General features: G+C 42.9%; 1 protein-coding gene across 1 annotated transcript; it reads right to left on the bottom strand.

Moving 5' to 3' along the window:
* Positions 1 to 724: 724 nt before the first annotated feature.
* On the bottom strand, positions 725 to 15,444 carry NME5 (NME/NM23 family member 5). Its single transcript, XM_085855576.1, has 5 exons — positions 15,154 to 15,444; positions 11,270 to 11,487; positions 2,210 to 2,310; positions 1,975 to 2,093; positions 725 to 1,036 (listed from the first exon to the last, which is right to left on the bottom strand). Exons 1-5 carry the CDS (start codon positions 15,298 to 15,300, stop codon positions 962 to 964), a joined length of 660 nt encoding a protein of 219 aa, XP_085711702.1. The 5' UTR covers positions 15,301 to 15,444; the 3' UTR covers positions 725 to 961.
* Between the last annotated feature and the right edge of the window lie 781 nt (positions 15,445 to 16,225).

Genomic DNA, 16,225 nt, shown 5'->3' with positions numbered 1-16,225 from the left:
ATCAGCACAGTTTTGGGTAATGGCTTGTCTTTCTGTTACTTATTTTGAGCATAATTTTTATCGATATCATATCATAACATTATCAGATTTATATTAAATATCTGCTTAGAAAAAGGTTTGGTGCATTCCTAAGTGTGTTTTTATGATGTCTTGGTGCCGAATGTTTTTTCCGTAGGAACGCATCTCCAATTATATAACGGAAGTTAATGGAAAATAGCCTTTGATTATGCAGATTTTCACTTTTTGTACAGGTTTTCAAGAATTCCATAAATCGAGGATGGGTGAAATTATTTTCTGCTGGAATATAAAAATGTTTCTTGTAATCATTTGTGCGTCTGAATTACTTCCAAACCCTGCTTTTGTCAACTGTCTGAATCTCATCAACTTGGTCAACAAAGTAATAAGAACCTCAGCATGATCAAAGGGTGGAAAAAATATTGCCTTGTCTTGGAGGAGGTGGATAATGACCCAGCAGGCCCAAGACCTTCACGAATTAACTCTGAACATTTGTATAAAACAAAGAACCATTGCTGATATATGATCAAATTTGATGGTATTCTCTTGATGTACACACAACCCTTCAAACAAATTTGGATGTTGAATTTATGACCAAAAATAAATAAATAAGAGAAATGCCAACATGAGCTCACCTACATGCTGCGATCAACACACGACTAACGTGTGCACCACTCCGATTTGGGGTAAGAACAAACCAAGTGCACCGTTGCTGTTGCATGACATTTCTTTCTGCAGTACTTTCATTATCGTATCCACATGAGAGCAAAAAAATGTTTGTTTTATGTGGTTAGTTTGAAATACAAATTAAGCTAACCTATTGAACTCCAAAATATATGAACATCGTTCATTACAAGATGTCAAAATGTTTTGAATATCAAATTGTGCCGTGCGTGTTTGCCGAAACAAAAATCTGAAGTCATAGTTTGTTGTGGAGAAAATATGCTCAACAACTTGAATCTGGATGTAGGATGCTTGGTTTGTTGGGGTTGTTGTTCAACAGCCAGTCTGCAAGCCAAGCCTGCAAAGTACATGAACACGTTATTTAATTTGATTAACTAAATATTGACAGTTGATGGGTGACTCAATGTAACTGGACATCGACTGATTTGCATATTGTTTTTTTTTTGTTTTTTTTTAAAAGGGTTCTTTAACTTTTGACTTTAAGATGAGGTGTGTGAGATTATTGAAGGAGTAAAAAAAAAAGTCAGTCAACCAATAAATTAAGCGAAGTGAAACTCCACCCAGCCATGTCATAGGAAAGAGCAGACTTACCCTCAAGTTGTTTCCACAGACTTCAAAGGTCATGGATAAAGCATCAACTGAAGTTGTCTGCTCTATTTTGTACGTGTGTATATCTATATCTATCTATCTGTGCAGTGTCTGCATTGTATTGTTACCTCTGCCACCGAAGGTGAAGGAGGTTATGTTTACACCCCTTTCTGTCTGTCTGTTTTGTGTACAGGATATCTCAAAGTTGTGAACGGATCTGAATGAAATTTTGCGGACAGGTTCGGTGTGTGACAAGGACGAACTGATTCGATTTTGGTGAAGATCTGGATCCGGATCTGATAATTTTTTCAGTGATTGTTCACCATTGAGAGATCGGACTAAACTGATATATAGCACGATATCTCAAAGTTGTGGATGGATTCGAATGAAACTTGGTGGACAGTTTGGGTGTGTGACAAGGAAGAATTGATTCGATTTTGGTGAAGATCGGAATCCGGATCCGACTACTAGAATTTCTTAGTGATTCTTCACCATTGAGAGCGAGGGCTCAAAAACGATAATTAGCATGATATCTCAAAAATATATTGGGCCCGATATGTTCTTGTGGATCAGGCATTACGGGGTGGAGGTATGCACTCTACCGAGTGCCCTCCTAGTTATATTAATGCAACTGTATAATTAACAATGAATATCAGTTACTCATGAACACATTCTGGTTGAACGTACCACAGGGTTTTGAGGCTTGCATTTGCAAAGTGCATCCAGGCCTTGAAGTAATGTTGGGGTCACAAGCCTGTCCAGGTATTCATTTGCTTGGTTTTGTAATCGCAAAGGATCCAGAGTGACTGCAACACATTGCCAACAAGAACCTCAACGGTGGTTGCATGGATTACAACAGCAATTTGCTCAAAAGCAATTTGAGATGATGCTCATTTCAACACTTCCTGTAACATGGTCTCACCAGAAGGGAAGAAAAATTTGATTTCTCTTTTGGCTGCAGTCAAGCTCTCACTGGCATGCACAGCATTCCTGAGTTCATCCATGCCAAACAAGGCACGCAAGCTGAGCAATTGACAGAACAGCGCGTTACAGTTTCCTTGATGTCAACTCTTTCATCAACTATGAAATGCAATACATTCGGAAATTGATTATGTCTTATCCTGCTTCATCTGTTTGTCCTTTGCAGTGACTGATTGTTTTACACATGATGGAACTGCTTTTTGTACAAGTGATCTCCCGACTTATTACCTTCGCATTCTGCGAAAGGTTATGTTTTGGTCGCTGTGTATTTATTTATTTGTGAATATGTGTGTTTGTTTGTTATTCGCATAACTCAGAAAGTATGAAACCGAATTGCATGAAATTTGGTGGGATGATTCGTGAGTATCCAAGGACGATTTGATTAGATTTTGGGAGCGATCGGGTCAAAGGTCAAGGTCATGAAAAGGTCAAAAACACTCTTGAGCATAACTTCCTTCATAATACAGCTATCGACATGCAACCACCACCATATTGTTCCATGACGAGATACCTTTCGGATATGTAGTGTCGGATTTGACGTAACGTCATCGGAAGTGCGTCTAAATGACGTCACAAGATGACGTAAATTTTCGATCTCATCAGTTTTGATCATACCGTTTTGTAGGACTTATCTTAAGGACGTCACACACCAAATTTGACTTCGATCGGACTGACCGTTATGACGTCATTGACGTTTGAACATGACGTTTTTTAATTGTGGCTAAAATGGCCTGATATTTCACATTCAAATATCTATATAATTTATAAAGCAAAGTCTCCCAAATCCAGGCATTAGGATCAGTACCAAAATATCTGTTTATTGATGTACAGGTTTTGCCAATTAACTCTGTAGTCAAGGTCAAGGTTACACTCAAGGTCAAAATATACTTGTAGGCATAGCTTCAGATCTAAAAGCTATTGACATGAAACCAACGTTAAAACGTTCAGTGAACTACGAGCTTTCAGATTGGTAGTCCCCGATTGGACGTGACGTCCCCGGAAGTGCGTCAAAAGATGACGTCATTTTTCAACTTTTTTATTTTTCAGTGTTTATCATTCCATTTTGTTGGACTGCCTTCAAGGAGGTTACACACCAAATTTGACGTCAATCGGACTGACGGTTGTGACGTCATGGACGTTTTAAAATGACGTTTTTCAAATGTGCCCGGAAAAAAGTTGCGGCGGCGAAGGTACGCGCTCTTCCGAGTGCCCGTTCTAGTTGTTGAATGCAGAGGTTGAGGATAGGAATGTATGTTATCACAATGACAATGCAACAAAGAGAAGCAACTAAATAATATACATACAGACTAACAATATCAGTAATGGGTTGCTCAAGTTGCAGGTAGAGAAGGATGCAGTATTTGCAGGGATAAAAACGGTGGAATGGGATGTAACTGGATAGCAATAGGCTGAAAGACTGGAATGAAGAGCCAAATTGGATGAAATTAGGGAGGTGATTCAATCAATGAGACTAACAAAACCAGGTGAAAGGAGTGGAGGTGAGCAGAATAATAAAGCTTGCTTGGATATAAGGAGGATATCAAAGTGGGTTTTGGATGAATGCATACGACCTGTTTCATCTTTATTAAGGTATTAGCAGGGCCTGCCTTGTATTGGGGGGGGGGAGAGGGGGAGAGGGTACTTGGTGATGTACGACTGGGTGATGAGCTTCTCCCGGCGGTGGTTTTTGAAAAAAGTTGGACATTGAAAAGATATGGAGTTGGACATTGACCTCATGGTGGTTACCTTTTACTGTGTGCCAACAGCAGCGCAGCCTAACCACACCTCACAATATACACTTTATAGTGGCCTCAAAACGATGTCAAGGACAACATGTGGTTGCTTAAAACCTTGCCCAAATTCTGAAGTACCAACACCCAAAACTTGGGGCCTCTCTGTGGCACTTGCGGTTCGGCTGTGAAACAACAAACACTTGAAAATATTTACAAGATTAAACCAGGAATGAAAGATCGTCATCCGAAGGCTCATGGAACTCATATACAGTAGTCTCTCCGATTGAACATCAAAATGTCCATTCAAACATTAAGTGTTTTTAAAGCATTTAAAATTATTTTTGGTTCAGTTCGATGCTTTTTCTTAAATTCCAACAATGGTTTGGGTTTTATATTTTTGTAATCAAACAGGTTTTTCGTTGATTCCATGCCGTTTTACAAGTTTAGTTTATTTAGTGTGGACTCGGTCTGTATAGTTTATAAATTGTTGTGTTTACTTATCGATGGGTATACCTTGTTCCTTTGTCTATTATATTGTAATGGTCATGGGATCTCGAAGACCGCAGAAGAACTGCCAAGCGGGTTGAGAACAACAGGTCAACGTGTCCACCCGTAATTTGGTGCCGATAGGTGGATTTAGAACCATGCGCCGTTCCAAATATGCCCCCCCAAATTTGGCTGAACGATACAGGAGGACAGTTTGGTATTGACTGGTAGAACGTACCACAGGGTTATGAGGCCTGCATGACATCTTAGCTCGCAGATTCCAAATTGTTCCTGTGTATGGGTTTAATTACCCAATAAAGCAATGTTATGCAGAGCCCCCATTGCCTCAGTGACTACAGACAGTGTTCTCATTAACAAAGGAGTTTAATAGCCAAAAAACGGGGTGAGGAATACGTGGTGAAGCAAACTGTGACCAATGGATGAAAATAAACCCTCATGCCCCTGATGGCAATGACAAACTTATCGACTGTAACTACGTCCTCAGCTCATTCATCCAGGTGATAGGAGAGAGAGGGCTAATCCGTTTTGAGGACTCATCCGCTCCACAATCTCCTGGCTCGACCAACTCACGGCACTACGAGCAGTGGTGGGAGGAATCACTGGCGAAGGAGAGGTCGCTCAGCCACCAGTCGCAGTGTTCATGAGCCCAGGATATGAAGGGTCCAGAGAGAGAGAGAGAGATATATATACCAAGCAAACAGAGGGAAGACTAGTTCTGCTGTGACTTCCACTCATAGGGGCATTTTATTAATTCCCTGCAGAGCAGCGCTCAGTGTGCCTGTCGCGGTCTCATTTGCCCGTGCTGTGGGAGAAAGGGACCCTCCCCTCACCCAGCCTCGCTGCTTCCCATGCAGGAGTCTCACTGGGGGCATGTGGATTATAACTCCCTTTCTGTTGCCAGATCCACACGGCCAAACTTGCTGCTCACTTATCTGAGCCATGTGGAGCCTTGGTGCTGTTTATTTATTACAGAAAGAAATACAATGGGAAAAATATTTGGGCACAGGAGCAACAGCTTCAGAAGGGGGAGTAGCATTAGATAAGCATTAAAAGGGGGGGGGGAATAACATGAGCTTAGAAGCACGTGTATACACACACACACACACACACACACACACACTAGCATACCCCGAAGGCCACACGAGAAAGAGAGCGGGGTTTGCATCATTGCCGCTTCGGGGGGGGGGGGGGGAGGTTCAGCATTGATAAGGAGACAGCTTGGTCCATGAGTCATGGTTCCTTGTTGTGGGGAAGATCGATGCTTTATTACCGAGGAAGGATCCATTGGGTGTAGCACAGATAAGGAGACAGCTTGGTCTATGAATCGTGGTTCCTTGTTGGGAAGATCGATGCTTCAATAGCGGGGAAGGCTCCGTTGGATGCAGCACGGGTAAGGAGACGGTTTGGTCCAATGATTCGTGGTTCCTTGCTGTAGTAAAGATGAATGCTTCAGGAATGGGGAAGGCTACGTTCAATCTTAGTGACTCGAGTGGAGACGATGACCGGTGGCGGCAGCGCATAAACACGCATAAGTCGTGATTTGCACGTGCACGATTGTGATTTATACACAAATATACATACATATCGATGTGACCATACACATATTATACCGAACATGTTATACATCCATATATTTACGTGACATATTATGCATATTATACATGACGTATTATACACACTCTCTTGGGGAAAGCAAAATGGCTGGCAGTCACAAAAATGTGCCAGACAATGACAATCACAGAAAATTATTAAAGGGACACAGACCCCTCGTAGGCTGAGGCTTGTCTGTTTGGCCACACTGAGCAGCTGGAATGTGCTGAAAACGATAAAGACTGCACCTTCTCCAGTGAGGAAGGGGATCCTTGCCTCATGATGGGACAGAGCTCGACACCAAAGCTAAAAATATGTCACCTGTTCTACAACCCACAGCTACTCAGCTCCAGACTAATTGGCAAAGACGAAATGAACAGAGCTGGAGTTTAGAGGAGAAGGAATTCACCCTCCACTGCAAAGCGTATTCTGCGCATAAAGCATGGTTGACTATTGGTAAAGGAGAAATATTCATGAACCAGTTGACAATTTGGTTCATGAATAATGATCCTTTACTGAAAAAGGAGGTGGAAATTTTGAGTTCTGGGAGAACTTCCTCCCAACTCCTGAAACCTGCAATTGGAGATAACAACCAATAGAAAAACCACAATAAACACCAATGTGAGGAGATGGGGGCTAAGACCTGAACATTTTGGGAGGGGAGACGAAGGTAACTTCACTGAAACAAACTTGACACTGTCTGTCATACACTTATTACATACACTTATTACATACACTTATGCTGAACATGTACTATGAAAATAACTACTCTAATCTATTCCCATTTTACCCCCTAGGCCAGATTCGTAACTTCTCCCCATAAGCGCACTTCTCCCCAGGAGACTAGTCCTTGAGTCTGTGAGAAGGGCTGTATCAATCTGACCATTTATCAGACACACAAATCCCCTTTTTTGTTTTTCTCCCCATCCACCCCACCCACGTGTGCTCTGCATTAACAATGTTATTGTTACGGCCATGGGTACCGAGACACCAGCTTGTCACTGAGGGGGATTAATCCCCGGTTGTCCTCGGAATAGCCGCACCTGGGGCCACCGCTCACAATTAACGTTGTGGTACGGTGGGTTGTTTTAGAACCACGAACGCCACCCAGTCAACCATGAGTTCCAGTGTCCACAGTCTAATTATGCCGTTTAACTAGAGGTCACGTGGTTACCTGAGCGGGGAGCGCGCCCTCGGCAAAGCACTAATGTTATCTGATTAGATTTTAATTAGGGCGGCCGAGCGTTTTAACCGCTGGTACGTGCCGACTATTTTTGGTCAAATCTGTGGTAATTACCTCCCAGTCTATCTCGGTTCGGACAATGGAAGGAAAGGACAAATACGGACAGGTTGGAAGTGAAAAATTGATTTATTAATAATAAAATTAAATAAAAATAACTTTTTATTTCCTGAGGTAAATAAGTGAATAAATTCCAAAGCAATCAAAATGAATAGTTAATCAGGCAAAATCAATCAAAATGACAGGAAAGAGCCAGAGAGCAGATGCTTATCGGGGATTGACTTACTTTACAACTAAACACAGACAAGGGTACCCAGCAGATCATTCGGGGGGGGGGGGGAGAAGAGTCGTCTCGCTCACCAGAGAGAAGTCGTCCGTGAAGTGAAAACATCCTGAAATGTGTGTGTGCACGGCAGTCGACGTCTGGGGGGGGGGGGGGCACCGAGATCGTCTGTCACGGGTTTAGACCCTGGTGCTGCGACATGGGCAGCTCCTCACACATCACGAAACTGGTGACGTCCAGTGACCCACATGGTCCGTTGATGACTGACCCGCACCTCACTCGTTGTGACCGACCCGTGCCTCACTCGTTGTCAGTGCTGCTCACACCCACACGCTCCCTTACTCAAGTACTGGAAAGGATGAATTGTCTCGTTGTTGACCCTGGTCAGACACTCACTCGCTCGCTTGCACGCTCGCACTCTGGCTCGCTTGCCCGCTTCTTGCTCGCTTCTCTTCTCGCACTTTGTTTTTGGCTCGCTTGCTCGCTTCTCTTCTCGCGTCCTTCATCGCTTTCTTTTTGGCTCGCTTCTCTTCTCACGCGCTCCCTCTCTCGCTTTCTTTCTTTAGAACAGACCTCCAATTATTTTTATATATGCGGCCCGTCTCAGCGGGCGCAGAGTCCCCCCAAGCTCACCCCGCCCCACTTGCGCGCCATTACCATGACAACCCAGGCTCTCGAAAAGGGCGGGTCTCGGCGTTTGTGAAAGAAATGTGTGTAAACGTTGCTGAAGAAAAAAAAGGTGAGCATCAGCGCTCGCGAAAGAAATATGTGCGTAAATGTGTTTGTCGTAAAGAAAACAAGCTTCCCATAAGAGAGGGGATCTATTGTTTACCCTTCTCAACGCACCACATTTAAAATCCCACTAAACATGGGGATGGGGCTAATCTGAACATGCATTTAAGGAAATAACCGTCTGAGGACCTGGATGTGTGGATGCATTCATCAGACCGGATTCTGAAATCCGTAACATTATAATGGTTCTTAGCAGCTCTTTCTAGATCCTTTAAACACCTGTACACACAAATGGACTGAACACCGGCAATCAACAGCATATATCTGAGAAACAGAAACATGGACGTAACTTTAATTTTATGAAAATAATCGTAAAACTGAAACTCCTGTCCGTGGAACACAAAGAAATCTTGAGTACCAATGGACGATATCTATTTATTACATACGACCAGGGGCCAATGAGCGGGGCGAATTGAGAATATTTACATTTTGATAGAGGATAGAAAGGAGGATGATTGGATGAAGAAAGTGTTTCAGGGAGTGTGTGAATGAGTAGAGAGTGAAAGGAGTTTGATAGGATAAACTGATAAAGGATTAAGAATAGGGAAGGGAAAGGAATAGTTCGACTTTGCCCGAGTTCGCTCGATCAGATGACCTAAGTTGTTCACATTTGTCCTATGTTGACCTTTTGGCCTATTTTGACCTCAAAAATAATTGGTGGTTGAATTCAATGATCAAATATGCAACTCCTCTTCAAATTTTTAGTCAATCAGATGAAAATTGAGGGTTTTAGAAATCCCACCTAAGATGTTGACCTTTTGACCTAAAACAGGCTTCTTGCTTATGACGAACTCTACCATGTGGTGAAGTTTTGTGAAGATCCGTTTGAAATTTTTTACCTGTAGGTGATAAACATACAAACAAACAGCCAAACAGACAGAATAACACTTGCATCCAACCAATACACTTGAAAAATCTTCGATTTTCACAAGTAACAAACAGACAGGGGTGAAAACATAACCTACATCTCTATCTTTGATGACGGAGGTAACAATTACCCAAATATACAACTCGCAGTGGTACCCGGTGTTGCCTGGTGCTATTATACTCCTGTTGGCTTTTTTAAAGAAATCAAATTGTTTTTTTTGGTGCCAAAACTTCCCAACATCCACAAAAGAATGGGTTCAGGGATCATTTAATATGACCTTTCACTTAGCTACAAAGTCTCAGGCACGATAGATTGATTAAAATAAAAAAATCCAACTTTTTTTGGTAAAAAATTTCTAATTTTTCCCTCGCTGAAGGAGAACGTATTTCGTGTGGATCCGTTTGTTTGTCCGCACAGAACTATCGTGTTTTTCTCTGCAATCACTTGTCCAATTGAGACGAAATTTTCACCGTAGGTGCAACTACTCATGTAGATTGTTTTAATCATAATGATGACGTCATAGGTCACGAGGTATGGCAGCCATGTTGGAAAAACGGAAAAAATTTTGACCTCTATCTCTGAAACCGCACCAAGGAAAAATATTGAAACTTCGCACACAGCAAGTACTCCTCATGGGGAATGTGTGATTTTTTTTAAAATGATGTCATAGATGCCTTCGTTATGACATCATAATTGCATATGTTGAACATTACATCTGATCAGTATGAAAATTTTTGAGGGTCATCGAGGGATAAAATGGTCCACAGAAAAAAAAAGATGACATCATCGGTCACATGATTTGGCAGCCATATTGTTTGTTTTTTTTTAAACCTTCAAAAATCATCTTCTCTGAAGTGTCTGAACAGATTGAGGCGAAACCTTACAGGTATGACCGCCTATCATTAATGAACAAAACTTTCACACATATGACATCATAGATCACTTGGTTTGGCAGCCATATTGGATTGAAGAAAATATTAAATAATGTTTTCTCTGGAACCGCTTAATCAATCGGCATGAAACTTCACAATTATGATCTAGTGGAGATGGGGAATGCATATTTTAAATTTCAACTTGATCGGACACATGATCTGGCAGCCAGAAATTTTTTTTTTGATCTGGATTCTTTTTGATTTTTGATTTTTTTGAGTCAAGCTCACTTGGGATGGGTTTGAGGGTAGAGGAGTAGCAGCTGAAATGTGAATCCTATCCAGGTTCCTCCTGATCATTTCCTTTTTGCTTGTTCTGGTTCCTTCTGATGACTCCAATGCAGGACTGTACCTATTTGGTCTTCCATTTGATTTGATTTGAATTTATTTTAATCCCTTTCTGAATTCAATTGAATGATAATAATAAAAAACGTCATGGATCAGGGTCACATGTCCAATCAAAGCGGGACGTTTTGGTACCCGGTCCTCACTGCCAGCAGTTATAAAGTGGCAGTTCTAATTATGTCTTATTTATTACGTAACACACCAGTACACAAAATGCACCACACAAAACTACACAAATACCATACAAAACAAGTTCTGTCGAGGGTCTGCAATCTCCGATTGCTATTTCTCGTTTTTATTTTTTTTTTGCCTAAAACACTCCTAGGCACTCACTGATGAACCTCTGAAAGTTTGAGGAAGATCCATTTCGCCATCTCTGAGAAAAATGACGAAACACACCCACACCTCCACATCTCTATTATAATACCAAGCTTGCACACTAAAAACTCGGCTCGCCGTCACACGATCCCTATGAAATTGCTGTGGCACTTAGCGGACATGCCGACAATGTTTGGGAAGTCTTGGCGTTCCATAGTACCACTTGCGTTTTGCACAATGCATATTTTTGTCATTCCCCGTGTACGGTCTGTCGTCTGCTACCAGCTATGTTGTACTGCTATCCCGTGCATGTGCACAGGTATCGCTAGTCTCTTTTATAGTACAGACTGACAAACCAAACAACTCAAGGAATGTAAGCAGGACTGTTTATCTTACCTATCAGGAGAGATTTCTCTTGCTTTGTTGCTGTTAGTCGGCCCCACCAACTTCTTAAATTGATCTAGAGTCACTCCGGGTCCCCCAGGATGTGTGAGAAGAAGAACCAGCAACGGGCCTGAACTAAGGAAGGTGACCAGGCCAGCGAAGGACATCGTGCCACACTGTTCTGCATAAAACTCACTTGCATCCTCTCGTGAGAGTCTTACGACACGTCGCTAATAACACACACATACATAAAAGGGCCATTGAATGTTCGCTCTTATTTATACCTCTTGCAAACCTTTAATAATACAAAGGAGGAATGAAAACTTTTTTTAAATCTGGAATATTAAGTCGGAAATAATACAACTGAACTACAATTGGAAGTTGTCACTGATTCAGCGACAAACCTGCAAAGAATTATTGTAACAACAAAAAGTCTCAATTTGGTCCTCAAAACGTGATCCTCATAAGGCAATACTTTCGGCATAGGTAAGGCTCTTTTCTACCTCCTAATACCTGCCCAAAGAGATTACAACCATTAAGGGAGAAATCTCCATGATCCTCGAAAGGGGATACTTTTCTTTTTTTGGTATACTTTGTCGAGGCTCGTGTGAGAGCTAACACACAACACACACCAAGGGGGGCATGAGACAAGAGGGGCATGAAACAAGAGGGGTGGGAGTGGGAAGGACAAAACAGTGGGGAACAGAGACATTAGGAGATCTGTGGAAGGGAGAGGGATGGGGCGGGGAACACGGGGTATACAAGATGGACATTACAGGGACTTTCAGGAAGGAAAGCAGGGAATTTGAAGGAGGTGGGTTTGGGTGGATTATGGGGGGGGGGGGGAGAAAAGATCGAGGATTTGGATGGGGGATGATAAGAGGTGGTGGTGAACAGCTGTTTTGAAGGCCTGGAGGGAAGAATGGGATTGAATAGAGTGAGGGAGTATATTCCAAAGGTGGGAAAAAAGAGGAATGAAAGAGTGAAGGTGAGCAGTGATTCGTGATTTTGGTAGTTTTACCAGAAGGGGTTTGTTGACGGACTTTGAGCGCCCTGCGGAAATGTGGTGGGGACAAATCGCAGAGAGAGCAGGGGGGGGCGAGGCTGGAGAGGAGATGGTAGAAGACAGAAAGACCACTGACCAGCCTGCGGTTAGAGAGTGAGAGGCCCAAAGACTCAGCCTCATCGCAGGAGATACTGATGACCCGAAATGCCTTGGTTTCCACAGCGTGAAGCCAAGAAAGGTGAGAGGAAGGAGCACCAGCCCAGAGGGGAGAGCAGTACTCCATCAGGCTGCGGACGAAAGCTTTGTATGTGGTCAGGAGCTTAGGTGTGCCAAGGAAGAACTTTGCACGATGGAAGATGCCCAGTCAGTGATTGGCTTTGGAGGCCATCTTGGAAATGTGGCTTTCCCAGGAAAGATCATGGCAGATAGTGAGATCCAGCAGCTTGAAAAAAAGGACTTCTTCCAGAGGATTGTTAAGAAAGTGGATGGGGGTTTTCTAAACGGTCCTTTCGGAGAGGCATCGTGAGAGTGTGAGATTTATCCAGATTGAAAGACATGTTCCATGTGTTGGATCAGTTTGTGATTTTATTCAGATCTACAGAGAGCGAAGAAGCTGCTGCTTGCCGGTCTGAGGGATGACAGATCGTACAGCAGATGGTGGAGTCATCAGCAAAGAGATAAAGAGGATTTTCCAGAGAGTCGGAGAGATCATTGAGGAAAGAATCAGAAAAAGAACAGGGCCCAGAACGCGACCTTGAGGAACTCCAGCCTGGACAGGAAGGGGGGATGAAAGAACTCCATTTAGGGCCACACGTTGACTGCGACAGGAAAGGAAGTCTGTGAGCCATGAGTGGAGATGGCTTTGGATACCACAGGAAGAGAGTTTGGTGAGCAGGGCAGGGTGCTAGACCGTGTCAAAAGCACGTGAAATGTCTCGGGATATGGCTCTGATTTCATGTCTGGCATTGAGTACCTCCATCCATTGTTGGGAGAGCAGAAGCAGCATATCCAGGGTCGAGTGACCCGGTCTGAAACCAAATTGAAGATCGGAAATCAAGCCATTGCTTTGAGAAGGCTCTTTTCTACCTTCTGATTCCTGCCCAAGGAGATTACAAACACTGAGAGAGCTACCTCCATGATCCTCGAAAGGGGATACTTTAGGCCTGGAGAAGGCTCTTTTCTACCTTCTTATACCCGCCAAAGGAGATTACAACCACTGAAAGAGCTACCTCCATGATCCTCGGAAGGGGATACATTAGGCCTGGATAAGGCTCCTTTCTAACCTTGTGATACCTGCCCAAGGAGATCACAACCACTGAGAAAACTACCTCCGAGTACAAGCGGACAAGCATACATTTTCCTTTTCTACAGGGTCTAAGGTTCATGGGGCCAACCGATGAGGTTTATCCGTTCTCTGTCCTCTTAATCCTGAATGTCAAGCGAGGAAGCAGCACATACTATATTTAAGTCTTTGATACGACTCGGCTGGAGTCAGACTCAAACCACCGACCGGTGACATCCCAAACTCAGGTCGGACGCTCTAACCACAATGCCACCGAGTGTGGTTCAGTAGTTTTATTTCATTTTTAAGAAGACAAAGCTCGACTTGGATGAGTCGAGGGTGGAGGCAGGGATAGTTACTCAAGGAAGAAGAGAGATGAAGACCACGAAGGAATATGTACCATCAATTTATTACGTACACAAATATGGTGTCGCACCTGTCACAATCCCCAATGACCCCTTCCCCTGTACGGAATATTATTTAACACTTTGTCTCTGCAATTTCACACTACCGCAGCGTCTTCTGCCATTATTAAAGAACATGCAAAACATTTTTTTTCTGATAGCAGCAGAGTGAGGTATGTGTGTGGAGGTGTAGGTTTGTGTTTGTGTTTTTTTTTTTGGTGTGTTTGATATAATTGTTTGGAACAGTTTGGTGTGACAAAACGAGATGTGTGTTAATGATTGAGTGTGTGTGTTGTTGTAGTATGTGTTTTTTTCAGATCATTTGCTCACCTTGCCCCTCCCCTGCCCACCTAAGTATTCCGCACACCGATTCACCATCCCCAACTCCAGTTTGTACGTAATAACTAGATGGCCTCCAAAACATTTTGCGGAGTGAAACAGAAAACCACAAATAATACCATTTACAATTTCATCGTTTCAATTCAAAAACTATTACAATTATCATTCACAAACAACATATCGTCTTGTCTCGGTCATTGATCCACCTTGAGATTTCCTGCCATCGAGGGAGTTTCCATGTATTACAGGTACACCCGTCCTCGAGGCTCGCAGGATGGTCTCGAATCCAGAGGTACAAGAGGAACACACATACACATAGACACACACACACACACATACACACACACACACTAACAGACACACACAGACACATACTCACACACAGACACACACATACACACACACACTAACAGACACACACAGACACATACTCACACACAGACACACACACACACACACACACACACACACACCTCGAAGCTGTACAGCCTGGGTCCGAATCCCGACCCACCTATAAACAGTCATCCCGGTGTTCCACCAGCACCAGACATCATTAAACTCGGTTGTCCCCATTGTGCCCATATTAGTTAGTGGAAGTTAAAAACCCCAAGGTGTCCTTCGCGACGAGTCGGCGAGCTATCGCCGGCACCCCAAACACATTACAAACTCCTGCTTGTTAAGACTAAGGCAATGGCAAACCACCCACGAAAAACCTGTCCCTGGCTAAGAAACTGCCTCAGCAGCACCAACCCTGTAACACAGTGTGGTACACGAGTCACAATCCTTTAACTATTCAACTAGCGAGCTACCTAGCGGTAGTTATTAGTTAATTATTCTGCATTTTATACAAACTCGCGGGTTTTACCTGTAACACAATGAAGTTGTGGGACAAGATGATTTCCTCGATATCTGCAGCTCTCACGTACAAGTCTGGTTTGATCAAGGCCAACGTGAACTCCATGTCAATTCGACACGAACATACCACGTCGGACACACTTTCGACCTTCGACATGTTTCAGGGTTATCTTTAATCGACAACAGTCGACTTAACGAGAGCAAATGTCTCTAAATTCCAAGGGGCACAAGAGCCGGCCGGACATCTTCGGCCCAACCCAACGTGTCCATGGCAACGACGCAAGCAGGTCGGTCTTCTTCTTCCTCTTATCATTCTTCTTGTTCCTCTTCCTCTTCCTCTTCTTCCTCTTCCTATCCCTCTTCCTCTTCCTCTTCTCCCAGTACCAAATGGAACCGGTCATGTTTACTACTTTCCCAGGTCAAAAAAACCAGTAAAGACCAGTAGCTTACTGGTCAACTGGTACCAGTTGAAAACCAGTAGCCAACTGGTACCAGTAAAGCCAGTTGGTTTCTTACTGGTTTTAATATGGAAATTGGAATAGAGTGATATATTACCAGTTGAAATACAATTGTATTTAACTAACTGGTATCAACTGGGACCAGTACATTGTAACTGGTATCAACTGGGAGACCAGTACATTGCAACTGGTATCAACTGGGACCAGTAAGACTTTAACTGGTACAAATATGAGCTACTGGTTTTTTCAACTGGGAAATTGGAATTCTGACTGAATTTAACTGGTACCAGTTGAAACCAATAGAGACCAGTTAAAGACCAATTAGAACCAATAGAGACCAGTTGAAAATGTGTACTGGTTTTAACTGGTTTTTCGACCTGGGTTATGCTCTAATTTGTAGAGTTGCTGTAAAAGTTCCACAAATATAAGTTAAATGGTGCCGAAACAGTTTGATGAGTTAGAATGTTGGTTAATAATGTAAACTAATATGGAATAGGCAAAGCCTAGAAGCGAACGTAGAATCCTTCTTACATTCGATGCTGCAATTTCCGGTTACTTTGGCCTGGATTCGGGATCAGCGATCAAATAACGTAAATCACGATTAAAAATTATTTTTTGATGATG

The sequence above is a fragment of the Eptatretus burgeri genome, chromosome 14 (assembly GCF_056783735.1).
Source record: "Eptatretus burgeri isolate ZD-2024b chromosome 14, Ebu_testis_v1, whole genome shotgun sequence".
Taxonomy (NCBI): domain Eukaryota; kingdom Metazoa; phylum Chordata; class Myxini; order Myxiniformes; family Myxinidae; genus Eptatretus; species Eptatretus burgeri.
Note: the sequence above shows the minus strand (reverse complement) of the source record. Positions and strands in the feature narration are given on the sequence as shown.